The sequence below is a fragment of the Sminthopsis crassicaudata genome, chromosome 3, assembly GCF_048593235.1.
Source record: "Sminthopsis crassicaudata isolate SCR6 chromosome 3, ASM4859323v1, whole genome shotgun sequence".
Lineage (NCBI taxonomy): Eukaryota > Metazoa > Chordata > Mammalia > Dasyuromorphia > Dasyuridae > Sminthopsis > Sminthopsis crassicaudata.
The window spans coordinates 1,023,319-1,037,078 of record NC_133619.1 but is presented as its reverse complement, the minus strand read 5'-3'; the positions used below and the strand labels follow the sequence as shown (position 1 = coordinate 1,037,078).

The 13,760-nt window shown below is 59.5% G+C and overlaps 1 protein-coding gene across 8 annotated transcripts; it reads right to left on the bottom strand.

Annotated features, from left to right (window-relative positions):
* Positions 1–515: 515 nt before the first annotated feature.
* P2RX5 (purinergic receptor P2X 5) lies at positions 516–12,842 on the bottom strand. Of its 8 annotated transcripts, none has more exons than XM_074297746.1 (12): positions 12,660–12,842; positions 7,968–8,118; positions 6,885–6,956; positions 4,826–4,901; positions 4,616–4,712; positions 4,150–4,230; positions 2,871–3,009; positions 2,282–2,415; positions 1,953–2,046; positions 1,808–1,873; positions 1,627–1,709; positions 516–1,492 (listed from the first exon to the last, which is right to left on the bottom strand). In XM_074297746.1, the coding sequence occupies exons 3-12, from the start codon at positions 6,924–6,926 to the stop codon at positions 1,390–1,392; spliced, it is 915 nt and encodes a 304-aa protein (XP_074153847.1). In that variant the 5' UTR covers positions 6,927–6,956; positions 7,968–8,118; positions 12,660–12,842; the 3' UTR covers positions 516–1,389. The 8 variants fall into 8 exon arrangements, with proteins under 8 accessions (XP_074153847.1, XP_074153854.1, XP_074153852.1 ...); XM_074297753.1 differs by having other exon boundaries at positions 4,612–4,712; positions 12,660–12,839; XM_074297751.1 differs by having other exon boundaries at positions 4,826–5,273; positions 12,660–12,836.
* Between the last annotated feature and the right edge of the window lie 918 nt (positions 12,843–13,760).

Below are 13,760 nucleotides of genomic sequence, written 5' to 3'. Positions count from 1 at the left end.
GTCTGGTGACCCCTCCCCGCCCCAGACTCTGTCTCTGGTGGTACTTTCCCCTGGGGGGAGCTGAGGAATCTGCCCAATCACTGAGCCAGGGGCTGTGCCGGAAGGAAAAGTGGTCTTAGGGCCCCGCCAGCTCTCGCATCCCACCCTGTGATGAAAGCTGGGGCTACCTCAGGAGGGGGGGGTGGAAACGGACTCCTCAGGGGCAGCCCAGACGCCTTCTGAAGAAGGCCGCACCCAAGCCCAACCTCTGCTGACCTGGGCATGGCCCGCATCCCGGGAAGGGCCCTGAAAACGAGGGGGCTTGAGCCCTCTGAAGCTCGACCTCACAGTTGGAGGGAAGAGGGACCTTCCCGATTCTTAGCCCCGTTCAGTGACAGAGTGGAGGGGGGCAGCAAGCTGTGGGGGGGGAGGTGAGAGGCCATCCAGGATCTTGGAGAAGGGGTGAGAAAGGTCAGCTCCTTGGGCCTGGGAGCTGCGAGGGTCTGACTTTGGAAGGGAGATGGCTGAGTCCTAGTGGGGTCAAACCCAGTTTCTTGTGGGTTACAAGGCGTTTTATTAAGCAGCAATAGTACAAAAGTTCGTGATGCTGAGAAAAGTGGCGTGGAGTCCCCAGAGGGCAGAAGGGGGGCGTGGCTGCGTGTGTGCATGTGCTCCCAGAGCTCAGAGGTGCTCCTCCAAGATGCCTTCCAGCGCACCATCTCTCCCTTCCCACCTCTCGGTGTAGGAGGGTCCCTCAGCTCTTCCTTGACACAAGGGCTGCCTGTCATCAGAGACCTTGCTCACAGATGAGTGGGACCCCTGCCTGCCCAGCCTGGCTTCCAGGCCCCATGGGAGCGTGGGAGTTTCGGCATGCTGGCCCAGAAGCCCAGGTAGCGAGGGCACAGCTGAACTGAATTGTCTAGGGGTGAGCAGAGAGAAGCTTCTAACTTCCCCAAATCCCCTCTCCAGCAGACTTTACCTAGAGCACCCCCAGAGACTTGGTTGACTGCCAGATACCCAAGAGCCAGCCAGGCAAGACTGGGGCCCTGGTTCTGACCTGCAGAGCTTATGTGCACGGCTTCTCCCACCCCGGGTCCCTGCTTCCCAGCGTGCCATTGGGCTCCCTCAGCCCGGCTTGAAAACGGGCGAAGGAAGGTGGCGCAGCACCAACCAGTCTGACAGCATGGTGAGCTTGTGGAGCGGCTGACCCTGGGGAGGAGCACGGGGAGCAAGCTGCCCAGGGGCTCACAGAAAGCCGGAACGGCCTCCCCAGGGGGTTCTGTAGAGCAAGAACGAGATTTGGCGGCAGCAGACCCCACAGAGCGCCCTGTACTGGTCAAAGCCGGCCAGCTCTGGATGAGAGCCAATTTCCCATGCTCCTCTGTGGCAGGGCTGCTGCTCAGGTCACTCTCAGGAATGAGTCGCTGGCCCTAATGGCCCCTGTCCATCTGCTTGGCCCGAGTCCTGCTCCCCATTTACCAGGTGCCTGGACAGGAACTTTTGTGAGCTCATCCTGTGGGGAAAATGGGGCAGAGGGAGAGGGGCTGTCACCAAGGGGCCCCAGAACAGTCACCTCCCCAAACGGGTCCCAGGGAGCCTCCTCCCTCTGGCCTCTGGCTTGGCACTGAATGCAGAGCAGCAGCTCACCTTATTTGTTCGTATTTTTTATCTCGGTAGAAGTGGCTTTTTTTGATCAAGTAGAGGAGCACAAAGTCACAGAAGAAAGCCCCCTAAAAACAGTGGTGTCAGCAAGGGGAGCCTCCCTGGCTCTGCCCTCTGCCTCCCACCCCAGCCTCCGAGCGGCCCCCTCCCCAGGCCGACCACTCACTGCTCCCATGAGGGCCAAGGCCGTGCCCACGTTGACCAACAGGGGGATGATGTTGAACTTCCCGGCCTGGAAGAGAGAGTCCAGAGGAGTGGGGGGCCCGGCTGGGCCCCTCTTCCTTCCCCATCGGGGCCCGGCTCCCACACACCTTGCCGCTCACCAGCACATCAAAGCGAATCCCGTAGACCTTCATCAGCGTGCGGAATTCCACCCCGTTGACGTCGTGGTAGTACCTGGCGAATCTGCCACAAGAGGAGGTGCTGCTGCCAGTCCCCGTCCCACAAAGCAGGGAGCAAGGGAGGAATCGCTGGTTCTGTCCCCCCCCCCCCCCCCAGGATCAGGTTTCTGGCGCCGCTGCAGGGCCCCCACAAGAGGGCTTCTGTGCCCTGGGGGTGCCGGGGTTGCCTGGCACACGCCCTTCCTCTAACCAAGAGAGGGCATCCGAGCCCTGCCCCCCCCCCAAGCAGTCCCATTTACCTGAAATTGTAGCCCGCAGTGGCAGACGGCTCTGTGAACTTGTCCAGCCGCCGGAAGGAGTAATGGGGTCTGCAGGCTGAGGGAGCCTGGTCCAGGTCGCAGTTCCACTCGATCTCGATCCCTATCACCCCGCCCTTGAGAGATTGAGAGACACAGGCAGAAGTCGTGGGCGCGGGGGTGGTGGGAGGAGACTGATGTGCCATCCCTGCACTGCCCGGCCCCCCGGCTACCAGATAGTTACAGATGTGTGACCCAGAGGAACATGTGGCCAGCTGGACAAGGCTCAGCTGCGTAGGCGGGTAGAACAAGGGGCAGAGAGGCATGGGGTCCATGATGTGCATCTGTGAGTGAGTGAGTGTATGTGAGTGTGAGAGTGTGTGTATGTAAGTGTGCAGCAGCCGGGTGGGCACGTGTGGCCCAGTGCGGTACAGCCAGGTGTCTCCTACAAGTAGGCCGGGATAAGGCTGCCCTGGGCCCAGAGACTTCCCCGCCCCCCGGAGCTCCCCCTCCCGCAGCCCCAGCTCCCAGGGGTGCAGGTGACCCAGAGCCAGAGCCCCTGGTGCTGGAGGAAGGCCCGGCCACTTGTTACCTCCATGGCCATTTTCTGGAAGTCATTGCCAGTGTAGCTGACTATCGTGCCCAGCCGGAAGACTGGGCAGTAAGGTGTCTTGGAACCAAAGCGGCAGAACTTGAGGAAGTTCGGGTTTTCGGTGTGCAACACGTTGGTCCTGTGGGGAGAAGGTCGCCGGGTTCCCGGCAGGCCTGCCGGTTCGCTTACCCCTGGCTAGCTCGGCCGAGCGCGCCTCGGTCGGGTCTGCGGGCGGCACGGAGCAGGGGGCTGGCTAGTGATACCCGCCATGGCCGGCGGCTCCGGAAATCCCAGACCCCCGGGGTCAGGTGCCTGAGTGGTAGGGAGATCAGGAGGGAAGGGGGAGACCAGCCATGCTGGGGGGAGGAGGAGCCAGGGGTCCCAGGACACAAGCGTGCTCTGCTGCTGCAGTGAGCCCGGCCTCTACCGAGACCCTCTGTGTCTGCCCCTGGCATTCCCTCGGGTCATTCCCCCTGCTCTCTAGTTTGGAGCCCCCCCCCCAGACTCTCCCTGCTACAGAAAGCCTTCCGAATCTAGTCCCGGTCCCCGTTATCCTGCGCTGGGCCCCGTTGGTCTCTCCCATCGCATTGTGAGCTCCCTGAGGGCAGGGACTGGCTTGGCTCTTTTGGGCCTTCAGCACTTGGCACAGCGCCTGGCACAAGGGAGGGGCTGGCAGGAAATGGATGGTTGCGCAAGCCTAAGTTTCCTTAGAGAAGAAGGGTCCAGAACTAGGGAGAGCAGCCCGCCATCTCCACCCGGGCCAGGGCACGGGAACGAGCCACCCGAGGTCCCCCACGGTCACCGAGGGGGGACTGGGGTGAGCGTGAGGCAGACACTCCCCTCCCCCAGCAGCTGCTGCAGTGGGCCAGGCTGGAGGTGAGGAGAGGAGGGTCTGCCCCCAGGGGGACAGCGCAGGGGAACCTGCGGACACAGCAGACCTTCCCTACCCCAATGGCGCCCCCTCCCTTTCCCAAGCCCAGCCCTGGGGAAGCCTCAGTCTCCCCATCTGGCAAGTGAAGGAACTGGACCGTCCCCCGGCCTGTGACCTCGGTGATGTCTCCAAGGTGGCAGCCGGGACGCGGCACGGGCTCAGTCACGGCCCACAAAGAGCCAGGACTGATGGCGGCCCCGGCTCGCTCCCTGATGCTCCCCCACGGCACTCACCGCTCGGAGAGGCCTTTCGCAGCCCCTCCCTAGCAGGAGGGCAGAGCCTCCCCCCCAGACACCCCCTTCTTTCCTGAAGTAGCGAGCAGGGCCGGGGCAGCCAGCCCCCACTTACTTGGAGAAGTTGAACTTGGGGAAGCAGATGCTGTTCTTTATGTAGACGGTAAAGTCTTCAGCCTTTCCCAGAAGGGGCTTCCTGCAGGTCCAGCAGGTGGGTCAGCGCCGGGCGGCCCCCCAGGCCCCCTCCGGAATCCTGGCCCTGGGCCAAGCTCCTGGGGCTTGCTGGGGCCGCTCTGGGCTGGCAGGGGGAGGAGGCTCCACAGCCTGCATGGCCGGGTGGCTTCGGGGGTCCTCTTCCTGTCCTCCCAGCCTCGCGTCAAGCTTAGGCCGGCTGCCGGCCCCCTGCCCCCAGACCAAGGGGGGCCTGCCTGGAGCAGCTCCTGGGCTGTGGGCTGGAGGGGCGGAGTTGGCTGGGATTACAGGCAAAAAGCTCACTCTAGCATCTCTCCCCATGGGGGGCCCCTGAGGGTGCTGGGCAGGGCTCTGTGACCCCCCCCCCCCAGCCAGATACACGTACTTACGTGGGCTTGGTTGGCTTCTCCACGGGGCACCAGGCAAAAATCTCACAGGTGCCACTGCCATTGCCGCTCCCCAGCAGACACTTGCCAGTCATCACACCTAGACAAGGAGGGGAGGGGGGAAGATGGGTGCTGTGGGGGAGGGGAGGGCACCCCAGCCCAGTCCGGGAGCTGCCCCCCGTCATCCCGCCATGGTCCCTCTTTGTGGCTCACCGTTTCCAGTATCGGCAGCTTCTCCTTTGCGGCAGTCGCCGTCCTGGGAGCATCCGGCACCAGGGATGTGGGGGCTCTGCCGAACAGAGATGACTGGGGATGGCACAGCCCCTAGAATGGCAGGCTCCAGCTCAGGAAGACCCTGGCCAAGTCAGCCGATCTCTGTCCGCCTCAGTTTTCTCAACTGTGAAATGGGGTAGGGGCAGCGCCTCCCTTCCAGAGTGGCAGTGAGCAGCCGGCCGGGCCCAGACCCCGGGGGAGGCGCTGGGCAGACTCCCCCCTCCCCTTGGCCCCGGCCTTAGGGCAGCTGTGGCTGAGCCCCAAGAGCCGTGCTCCCCGGGACTTCCTGCGGATGCCTCAGTCCAGAAACCATCCACGGGACCCCCGTCAGTCCCGGAGTCAGGAAGCCCCCAGCCTCGGCTTCAAGTGCTTCCGGCACTGAACCCTCCTTCCCAGGTGGTGGGGGGAGACAAAGGGAGGATCATCATCAAGGGCCTAGTCCAGTGCCAGGGTCGCTGGCTGGCACCTAATGCAGAGCGCGCCCGGCCTGGCATCAGGAAGACCTGGGTTCAGATCTGGCCCTGGCTATGTGACTCTGGACAAGGCACTTCATCCTGTTTACCTCAGTTTCCTCATATGTAAAATGAGCAGGAGGACATGGCGAAGCCCTTCAGTTTCTCTGCCAAGACCACCCCAAATGGGGTTGGGAAGAGTCTGGCGTGACTGCTCCCTAACCAGCAGTGCCTGCTGGGTGCCTCCATGGGCGTTGGAGGCATCCTTGCCCCCTTCTTGCTCGCCCAAGGAAAGCCCCGGCAGCAGTGCCCTCGCCTCCCGGCCCCCCCAGCAGCGGATTCCGCTTCTTACCATGTGGCTCGGGCTGCCCATCCAGCCCAGAATGGGCTCCTCGCTGCCCACAAACTCCAAAGTGACCCTTACGGCCCTTCCCGAAGGGTGCCGATGCGCGTGCCCGATGTTGTCTGTGCCCCCGGGCCCCGGCTTCTCCGGCCCAGCAGCTATTCCTCAGTCACAGGCCACGCTTTCCTGCCACTCAGTCACCTGCCCGATTCTCCCAGATGCCCCTTCCTCCAGGACGCTCCGTCCTTCCCATGGGCTCCACGCAGACAGGGTCCAGAGCCTGGGCCCCGGTTCCAAAGAGCCCCTCTCTCCTCCTCTTTTCTGTCTAGCCTCTGCTGGCATCTGGGCCCGGGCCTTGGGCACGGACCTGTCTGTTCCCTCCTTTTCTGAGCATGCCCCTTAGGCCCTGGGGGGGTTATCCCCACCCCCACTTGCCAAGAGCTCTCGCCAGGTCCCATGCCATCCTGGGGAAGCTTGGATCTCTCCCTCCTCCCCCGTCATTCGCTGCAAAAGCCTCTGAGAAGTCGGCCTGCCTGGATGGCCCCCGCTCTCTCGGAGCCTCAAGCCTCATCTCAGCCCGCCTAGGGAGAGCAGAGGCGAGGCTGGGCAGAGTGGAGACCACCAGGTGGGCCGGCTTTTGTCCTGCCTGGGACTCCCCTCACAGTGGTACAGTCAGAGCAAGGGGGAAAGAAAACCCCTCGGGGCAGGAGGGAGGGGTGGGCAGAGACTGGAAGAATCCCATTTCTCTGGATTCCTCTCCCCGACACCTAGAGTTGGGAGCTCAGAGATCTTTAATCAGCTGACCGCACTGACTAGAATATGGACCGAGGTACAAAGAAAAGTTCTCCCTGGCCACAGCCCGATTCCTAATCCTGCCCCTTCCCCCCCTCCTCTCCATGGGTGCCCTAACCCTACAAAAGGGACCCTGGACACGGCACATGGGCATGAGGAAGGAGCCTGGGCCTGGCTCGTGCTTGCAGAAGCTCTGGGGCCAGATGGGGGTGATGGGAGGGATGTTGGAAAGGGATGATGACGGGATGGTGCGAGGGGGTGATGGGAGGGGAGGGATAATAGGAAGGTGGTGGGAAGGGAAGCTGCTGGCAGCTGAGAAGGGCCCCAGGAGGAGTGGGACATTATTTTTTAGTGCATGCCCCTTCCTCCTCCAGCTCCCAATCAGTCCCTCCTGTGTCCCATGGCCCCTTACCTCGGCACAGGTGGTTTGCCGCTGATGTGGAGTCACGATCATGTGGGTGACAACGAAGAAAACATTTTCTCCCTGAAAATCCAAGGACAGGACCGCGTGATCCACCGTGGGCCCAGGCCGGCCCCCCAGATCTCACAGCCCACGGAGGCTGCTTCCTTCCTTTCTGCTGGCTGTCTGAATCTGGGGCTGGCCACGTGCCAAGGCTATGGACAAAGGAGCATAAAAACGACCTCTTCTGCCCAAAGTCTCCACGTCGTCCATCTCAGTCTCTCTCTCCATGTTCCTGGCCTGCAGCCCCCGGCCGCTACATCTGTGGGCTGATATTAGTTCCCACCCCCACCCCCTGCCTCCCCCAGCACAGTTGCTACTGCCTGAATCTAGGCAGGAGAGAGGGAGAGAGGGAGAAGGAGGTGGGGGAGAGGAAGGGGAGAGAGGGAAGGAGAGAGGAGGGAGGGGAGACAGAAGGGAGAGGAGCCGCTTGGCCCCGGCTCCCTTCTGTCTGCCTCTCCTCCCCGGCCCGGAGCTTAGCACTTGCTAAGGACCCAGGATTCCTCAGAATCCAGGCTGTTATTAAGACAGACCAAGGGGGTAGCAATTGGAGCAGAGAGCTTAATGAGGCTGTCCAGGAGAGCAGGTAAAGGATGTTTCCCTTGGATTCAGGGTCAGCAGGACTGAGGTCGGAGGAGGAGGACCTAGATCAACCCAGATCTGAATGAGTCCACTTGAAAATGGCCCTAATTGGGGACAGTCCAGGCCCTGCCTGAAACTGGAGAGAAACCACAGCCCCTCCTGCCCAGGGCTAGCTCTAAATGTTAGGAAATGTCTCACTGGGGCAAAAGCCTCCTCCCCCTACCCCCAAATGCTGCTACCCCGCCTTCTGGGGCCAAGCACAACAGGCTGGTCATTCTTCCATTAAATGGACCCCTGTGCTCATGTCCCCTCTGAAGCCTGGGGTCCCGGATCTAGGAAAGGATGGGTGAGATCGAGCCCAGGGTCACAAAGGGATCCTCTGACTCCATTCCCCAGTTTCTTAAACCAACTGCTGTCCTGGAAAATTGGGTGCGAGGGGCCATGGGCCGAGACCTGGGAGGGGATGACGTAATCGGCCACATCCCAGAGATGCTCCTTCAGCTCTGACGTGTTGGTGAAGGCCACGCCTTTGACCTTGGTGATCACTGAGCTCTGGATGGTCGTGTCCACCGCCTGGTAGCCTTTCTTCACCAGGAACACCCACCTGCAACAGGCCCAGAGAAAGGCTGAACACTTCCTGGCCTCATTGGCAACACCGTAGCAATAATTAAAACACTATAGCAATAGTTGCAACATTGTAGCAATAACTAACATTGGAGCAAAAGCCACAATGAGAAACTGTCTCCTCTGAGACCCCCCCCCCTCCCCAAGCTCTTGGATACATTGTCTTCTTTGAGGTTTGCAGCAGCCGCAGCCTGGCCAGGCCTCCCAGTGGTCACCTGGGGCCAAGGTAGACCAATTAGACCATTGATCCCAGGCTTGGCAGAGGATCCCGGCCTCTGCAGGAAGCTTCCATCCCAGCTCCCTCCCACTATTCTCACTGGAGGGATCTTGACTGGCGTTCTGCGCCCCCCCCCCCCCCCAAGGCAGGAGCAACAGGACAACATGGGATTTAACAAAGAAAGGTCTTCCAACCCTAAGGAAGGAAAAAGAGCAAAACTGATTCCTAGGGTTAGCCTTTCTAACCAAGCCCTAACCCATTATTCCTGGCCATACATTGATCCCTCCCCCTTCCCCTGGCCCTTAACAATCCTCTCAAACCCTAGTCACAGGCTTCCTGATCCAATCGCACAACTGTGTCCAGAGCAATCTTTCTCCAGGAGGCTTCTGTAGGAGCATGGAAGGATGGAAGCACACAGCGCCCCCTGCTGCTAGAAACATAAGCCAAAGTTCCCTGACACATAAAAGTTGTGTATGGGGGGAGGGTCCACCTACCATCCTTTTTTTTTGTTTGTTTGTTTAATTTTATAATTATAATTTTTTTTGACAATACATATGCATGGGTAATTTTTTTTAACATTATCCCTTGTATTCACTTTTCCAAATTTTCCTCTCCCTTCCTCTACTCCTTCCCCTAGATGACAGGCAATCCCATACATGTTAAATATGTTACAGTATATCCTAGATACAATATATGTGTGTTAAACCAAATTTCTTGTTGCACGATAAGAATTGGATTCCAAAGGTATAAGTAACCTGGGTAGAAAGACAAAAGTGCAAACATTTTACATTCACTTCCCAGTGTTCCTTCTTTGGGTGTAGCTGATTCTGTCCATCATTGATCAACTGGAAGTGAGTTGGCTCTTCTTTATGTTGAAGATCTCCACTTCCATCAGAATCCATCCTCATACAGCATTGTTGTTGAAGTGTACAGTGATCTTCTGGTTCTGCTCATTTCACTCAGCATCAGTTCATGTCAGTCTCTCTAAACCTTTCTGAATTCATCCTGCTGGTCATTTCTTACAGAGCAATAATATTCCATAACATTGATATGCCATAATTTACCCAACCATTCTCCAACTGATGGACATCCATTCAACTTCCAGTTTCTAGCCACTACAAAGAGGGCTGCCACAAACATTTTGGCACATACAGGTCCCTTTCCCTTCTTTTTTTTTTTTTTTTCTTTATTTTTTCTGAGGCTGGGGTTAAGTGACTTGCCCAGGGTCACACAGCTAGGAAGTGTTAAGTGTCTGAGACCAGATTTGAACTCGGGTCCTCCTGAATTCAGGGCTGGTGCTCTATCCACTGCGCCACCTGGCTGCCCCCCCTTTCCCTTCTTTAGTATTTCTTTGGGATATAAGCCCAATAGCAGCAATGCTGGATCAAAGGGGATGCACAGTTTGATAACTTTTTGGGCATAGTCCCACATTGCTCTCCAGAATGGCTGGATTCTTTCACAACTCCACCCACAATGCATCAGTGTCCCAGTTTTCCCACATCCCCTCCAACATTCATCATTATTGTTCCTGTCATCTTAGCCAATCTGACAGGTGTGTAGTGGTATCTCAGAGTGGTCTTAATTTGCATTTCTGTGATCAGTAGTGATTTGGAACACTCTTTCATATGAGTGGAAATAGTTTCAATTTCATCATCTGAAAATTGTCTGTTCATATCCTTTGACCATTTATCCGTTGGAGCCACCTACTATCCTTAAGGGCCACGCTTGATGCTGTGAGATGGGGCACTGGCCACGTGGGGGCGCCAGGTGACTCCACTGTGGTGGGGTGGGCTGGGGGGGAGGGGCCTGTCCAGGACCTTGGCAAACATCAGCCCCAGACTGCGCTGGCCCCGAGTCCTCAGTCAGGTATGTTTGGAGTGGATACCTGATGCTCTGGGGCCTCGTGACCCAGCCTTGGGCTCAGTCTTCCCACGGACAACATAAAAGGGACCATGAGGCTGGCGCTCCTCTGAGTCTGAAGGCCACGCTGCTGGGCAGGGCTGGCCACTTCTCACAGCATCCTGCCTGCCTCTGGACCAAAGTCCCGGGATCCCAGAGAGGCCGGCTCATCTGTCTGCATTGTCTGGAAGCCTCCGGCCCTTTCTGCTGGTCCCTCTCTGTTTGGCAGCTCTTCACGCTCTTGAAAGAGGCCCTGGTCTTGCCTGCCCTGGCCGTCTTCACCTTCTGACTGCCCCCGGTACCCCTCTGCAGCTCTGCAGTCCCTCCTGAAGCGCATCAGCCAGAGCACAGGACAGAGGGCCTGGGGCCTAACCAAGCACCTGAGCCCCATTTTATTCTGTCACCGTGGAGTCATGCTGGGCTTGAGGCACTGTCTGGGCTGAGTCAGGGGCTTCGGACACCTATTGGCCACTTGTCTGGGCCAGTCCCAACTCTGTTGGCCTCAGCTTCCTGATCTGTCCAATGGGAATGTCAATGACCGCCCTTGAAGACCAAACATGAGCATATTTACGTGGTTCTGCCGATCCACACTGGCTGTTGGCTGTTAGTCCACTACCCCCTCCCTCCCTGAGACGTCTTTTTATGGAAACTCCTTCCTTGTAGAGCCTCATGCACGAGGGCGCAGAGTTGGGCTGAGGTGCGACTTGGGAGTGCTTCTTTGAGATTTGGATCCACTCAGTGACGAAGCTGGCAGGAGCTGAGACTGAAAGGATCAGGATCTGGGTGTACAGGAGGGGAGGAGATCATAGATCCTCTCCTCCTTTCCAACCTGCTTCTCTCACTGGGAACACTTCTACCTCCTCTCTCCTCTTCTCCTCTCCCTTCCTTACACTCTTCTTCTCTCTTCTCTTCCCCCTTCCTCCTCTTCTTCCTCCTCTTCTTTCTTCCTTCTTTTTTCTTCTTCCTTTGTTTCTTCGTCTTCTCCTTTTCCTCTCCTCCCTCCCCTTCCCTCCCCTCCTCTTCCTCTTCTCCTGCCCTCTTCTTTCCTCTCCCTTTCCCCCTTTCCCCTCTCCCCTTCCAATCTATTTCTCACCAGAGACTCAGTGGGAATGCTCTCTCCTCGCCTCAGCTCTCCTCAGCTGATGGGACCGCATATGCAAGCCCCACTTCCATTGCTGAATGGCTTTTTCTGCACTTAGCACAGTGTCTGGCACACAGCAGGTGCTGAATAAATGCTTGTTGACCGACTGTACTTAGTTTAAAGCCTATGACTGCTAGATTGGCACCTGTTCCAAGCTGCCTGAGGAATGAAAGCAGAATATTTTCTCTGGGGATGTAGATGAAAGGGGCCGATTTGCTCAGTCACTCCCCACCCTCACACTCCGTTCTCCCAAGAGGCTCTGCAGAACCCTTCCTAGGAAAGCATCAATGACATCTGTCTCCCCCCCACATTGTGCTCTGCCTCCATCCCTAGCGCCTGCACTTCCATACTCTTTCTACCCCCAATATGAGAGAAACCCTGATGCCATCCCTGGCAGGTGATGAGCTCCCTGTCTCTGAGTCATGAGCCAGAAAGGGCCTTCCTCCCGCAGACAGTTTGGAATCCAAGTTTCCTTCTGATTCTATGCTGACCAGGATGGGGGGAAGGGGCCGGACAGCACCCTACAAGGACCAGGTGGAGGGAAGAGGGAGGATCAAGGGCCTGGAGCCGGGCTGGGCTGGGGGAGGGGCAGACATCTGGCTTCAAGGACTGTCGTGTGGAAGCAGGACCTGACTTCTGTTCTCTCTCTCCCAAGATCCAGAGACATCTGGCCCTGGGGTTCGAGCATCCCCTAAAGAGCCGGAGAGAACATAGGAAAGGAGGAAGGGAGAGACAAGGAGAGAGGGAACAAACAGGAAAGAAAGGGACAGAGGAAGGAAAGAGTGGAGGAAAGAAGGGGAAGGGAAGAGGGACAGAGAAAGGGAAGGGGGCCAGGAGAGCCCGTGGGATCCCAAGGCCACCTCTGAGACCCTTGGGCCCAGCTGTCCCGCTTGGCTGGGGGGGGGAGGGCGAGGGAGTTCAGGCCACAGGCTATTTCTGTCAATCATCCTGGCCTGGAAGCCAGTGGCCTGGCTATAAATACCCTTGGGTGGGGGATGACTCGGCCATCCTCTGGCCCAGGGGGGAGCTGGCGCCCGAGGGCCCCCCGCCCAGTCCTCCGCTAGCCCGGCTCTGGAAGCTTTGCGGAGAAGGGGGCGGAGGCTCCGTGGGTCCGCCGGCCGCGGCTACCAGGCGCCCCAACGCCCCTGACAGCAGGCTGGGGGGCGGCGGGGGGGGGGGGCGGGGCTGGGCCCAGAGCCCTGTCGGGGCCCCCCAGCGCGAGGGCTGCAGAGAGCTCAGGCCATGCTGCGGGCGGCTCACTCACCCCAGCAGGTAGGCCAGCACAGCCGAGCTGCAGGAGCCGGTAGAGCAGTCCCACCTTCTTGTTCGTGGCGATCACGAACTTTCCGTCTTGTAGTCAAATATGCTGAGGCACCGGGACCTGCAGTTCCATGACGCCCCGGCCGGCGGCCGCCGCAGGCGCTCACCCCCACCCCCGACCCCCGCCTCGCCGCCCGCTGCGCCGCCGGAGGGGGCGGGGCTCGGCCTCGTGCCCGCCCCAGTCCGCCGCGGAGGGGGGAGGCTCGGGCCGGGCGGGGCGGGGCAGCTTCCCCCTCGGAGCTTTGTCCCCCACTTCTGCTCCCCCATTCATTCCTCGGTTTCTCCTGTCCCGCAGAGGGGAGGGAGGGGGGAGAAGGGGCGAGGAGGAGTGGGGGACAGGGCATGGTGACATCTGGAGGTCGGGACGAAGAAGAGGGGGAGGAGAGGAGGAAGGAGGAGCGGATGCTCCCCTGAGGGGAGGCTTCGGAGACCCAGCTCAAGTGGGGGCCCTCCTAGCCTGGAGCTCTGGCCACAGCCCACGTGCAGGAGGCGGTGGGCTTCCCTTGTCATCCCAGGCTGCCAGAGGACACCTGGGCCACGGGGGCCACGGGGGCCGCGGGGGCCGCGGGATCAGGCTCGTGGGCCGGACACTCACAGCTTCCTCCACTCCAAACTAACTCAGCCGGGGTCTCCTTTGTCTCCCACCTCTGAGGCTCCTGGGAAGCAAAGGGAGCTCCGGCTCCCTCCCCAGTTCCCAGCTTTCTCCCCGCTCTTTGCCAGCGCCCTCGATGACTTAGCGCTGGCTTACGGCCCGGCTCCTGGAGCTGCTGTGGGCTTGCCCCCTGCCAGCTCCCTGGTCCTCTCTCTTTGCTCTTTTGTCCTTTCAGGCTTGGCATCTGACCCGCTCCAAAGCCACGCAGTGGGGAGGAGCTTGGGGGGGGGGGCCTGCTCCTAGCCCTGCTCTGTCTCTCTGGGTGCGGGCAGCACACAGCTACCCCCCCCCTCTGCTGGGACGGCCCCTCAAAGATTGGAGAGCTTGTCATTCCCAGGCCCACTGGGGAAGAGATCCTTGGGGAGGCCCCCGCCCCGCTCTGCTCTGGACTCC